The following is a 1,634-nucleotide window of genomic DNA, read 5'->3' on the forward strand; positions in this document are numbered from 1 at the left end:
ACCCATTTTAGAATCCTAAGGGAGTTTAGCACAAGAAATAAAGTTTGTATTTTTTATTCTATCTTCTCATTTTTCCAAGATGATTTTGACATGTCCAGTACCTACACAAGGGACCTTAATCACTTCACTCGCTACCCTAGAAAACCAGTAGGGGAGGTGACTTCAGTAGGCTGGCTCCTAAAACGGCTACCGAGCAGTCCCCAGCGACCCCACCAGTCCCTCCTACCTGTGGTGAGGCAGAGCAGGAACATCCGGTGCCCCAGGCCGGCCAAGCCCAGCACCGTGGGAGCAAAGAACATGGCTTCGTCGTCTGGGTGCGCGATGACGAGGAGAGTTCGGCGCTTGGCTTTTAGCCGGCCTGTCTGGTGCCTGGTCTTCCTTGCTAAGGCGCTCCAAACCCAAAGAAAGCCGCCTGCCAAGACTGCAGCAGCCGAACACAAGAGGACCACTACGTCCATGCTGGTTACATGTGTGCGCCTGCGCGACGGGGAAGCCCCCGGGCCCGGACTCCGGCGGGAAAACGGCACCCGGACGAATTGCGTTCCGCCGTGCTTGCCAGCTGCCCCGCCGGCCGGCGCAGGTCGCCCGCCAAGTGACCCCGGCTTTCTCCGGTGGCTGTTCGAGTGGTGTCACACCGAAGTCTTCCGACGCTGCTTGTATTGGGTTCTATTTTCCGCAGCACTTTACGAGGTTTTCTTGTTTCTGGCTCAACTTCGGAGCTGAACCGCATGCCGCCAGTTTTCCACCCGGCTTTGAAGAGTGTCTCCCATTGAGTGGATTCCAATTGGCGACCTTATCTGAGTGGAAATGTCCCTATGCTCACTTCCATCCAGTTAATACTGACTCCACGCGATCCTCTGGGTCAGGGTAGACCTTGCCCTGGGACTATCCGCGACCGTAACTGTATAGTCTTTTTCCCCAGCCGAGCAGGTGGTGGTCTCAAATTGCAGACCTTGCTGGCACAGGTCGCCAGGTCTTTCCTCCCACTGACTTTCCTAATGCTTAACCATTGCACCACCGGGACGTCTTGCAACACAGATGGGAACCGTTATAACCCCCCACATCTTTTAGTAAGAGTTTCCCCCTTCCTATAAATCCTAATTTCCTCTAACTCATTTCTTAGAATCCAGGCCTCTCTCGTAATTAACATGACCAGACGGACCTTTTTTTAAAAATCCGGACGCGTTTTCCCCAATAGTCAGAAACACCAAGTTTGTTTGTCTTTTAACTTTGGGGCTGGGCGTGGCAGCTTTTCTAAAGTGAAACGTGCTGTGGCGAGGAATTAACTAGATAGTTGACTCGTCGAGGAAAGGCGGGGGACTCACAGGCTCCACGAGTTATTGCAAATGAAGGAGCGACTGCTTTTCAACTCGGCCTTTCCCTGGGGTCTGGGGGCGGGGCCGAGCCGGAGACCATGGCAGGTAGGCCGGGCAGCACGCTCCTCGCTTGGCGGGGCGCTCGCCTGCCCTCCCCGCGGCCCCGGAGGTCGCCCCAGGCCCGACGCGCGGCGCGAGGGTCGCAAGGCCCGAGGGGAGGCCTGGAGACCCTCCTTTTCCCACGGCCCGGGGCGCGCGGGCGCTCGCGGTGGACGCGCGGGCCAGAGCGCTTGATGGCAGCCGTCCTGGGCGCCCCCG

At 57.3% G+C, this 1,634-nt stretch overlaps 1 protein-coding gene across 1 annotated transcript in view; it reads right to left on the bottom strand.

Annotated features, from left to right (window-relative positions):
- Positions 1-458, bottom strand: part of PIGL (phosphatidylinositol glycan anchor biosynthesis class L) — an 82,532-nt gene extending 82,074 nt beyond the window's left edge. Inside the window, exon 1 of the mRNA XM_004709190.4 lies at positions 227-458. Within this exon, the coding sequence (XP_004709247.1) occupies positions 227-458 (232 nt within the window). The remainder of the gene's footprint in view (positions 1-226) is intronic.
- Positions 459-1,634: the final 1,176 nt, after the last annotated feature.

Source organism: Echinops telfairi, unplaced genomic scaffold, assembly GCF_000313985.2.
Source record: "Echinops telfairi isolate 266 unplaced genomic scaffold, ASM31398v2 ScPeMD7_2010;HRSCAF=2546, whole genome shotgun sequence".
NCBI lineage: Eukaryota > Metazoa > Chordata > Mammalia > Afrosoricida > Tenrecidae > Echinops > Echinops telfairi.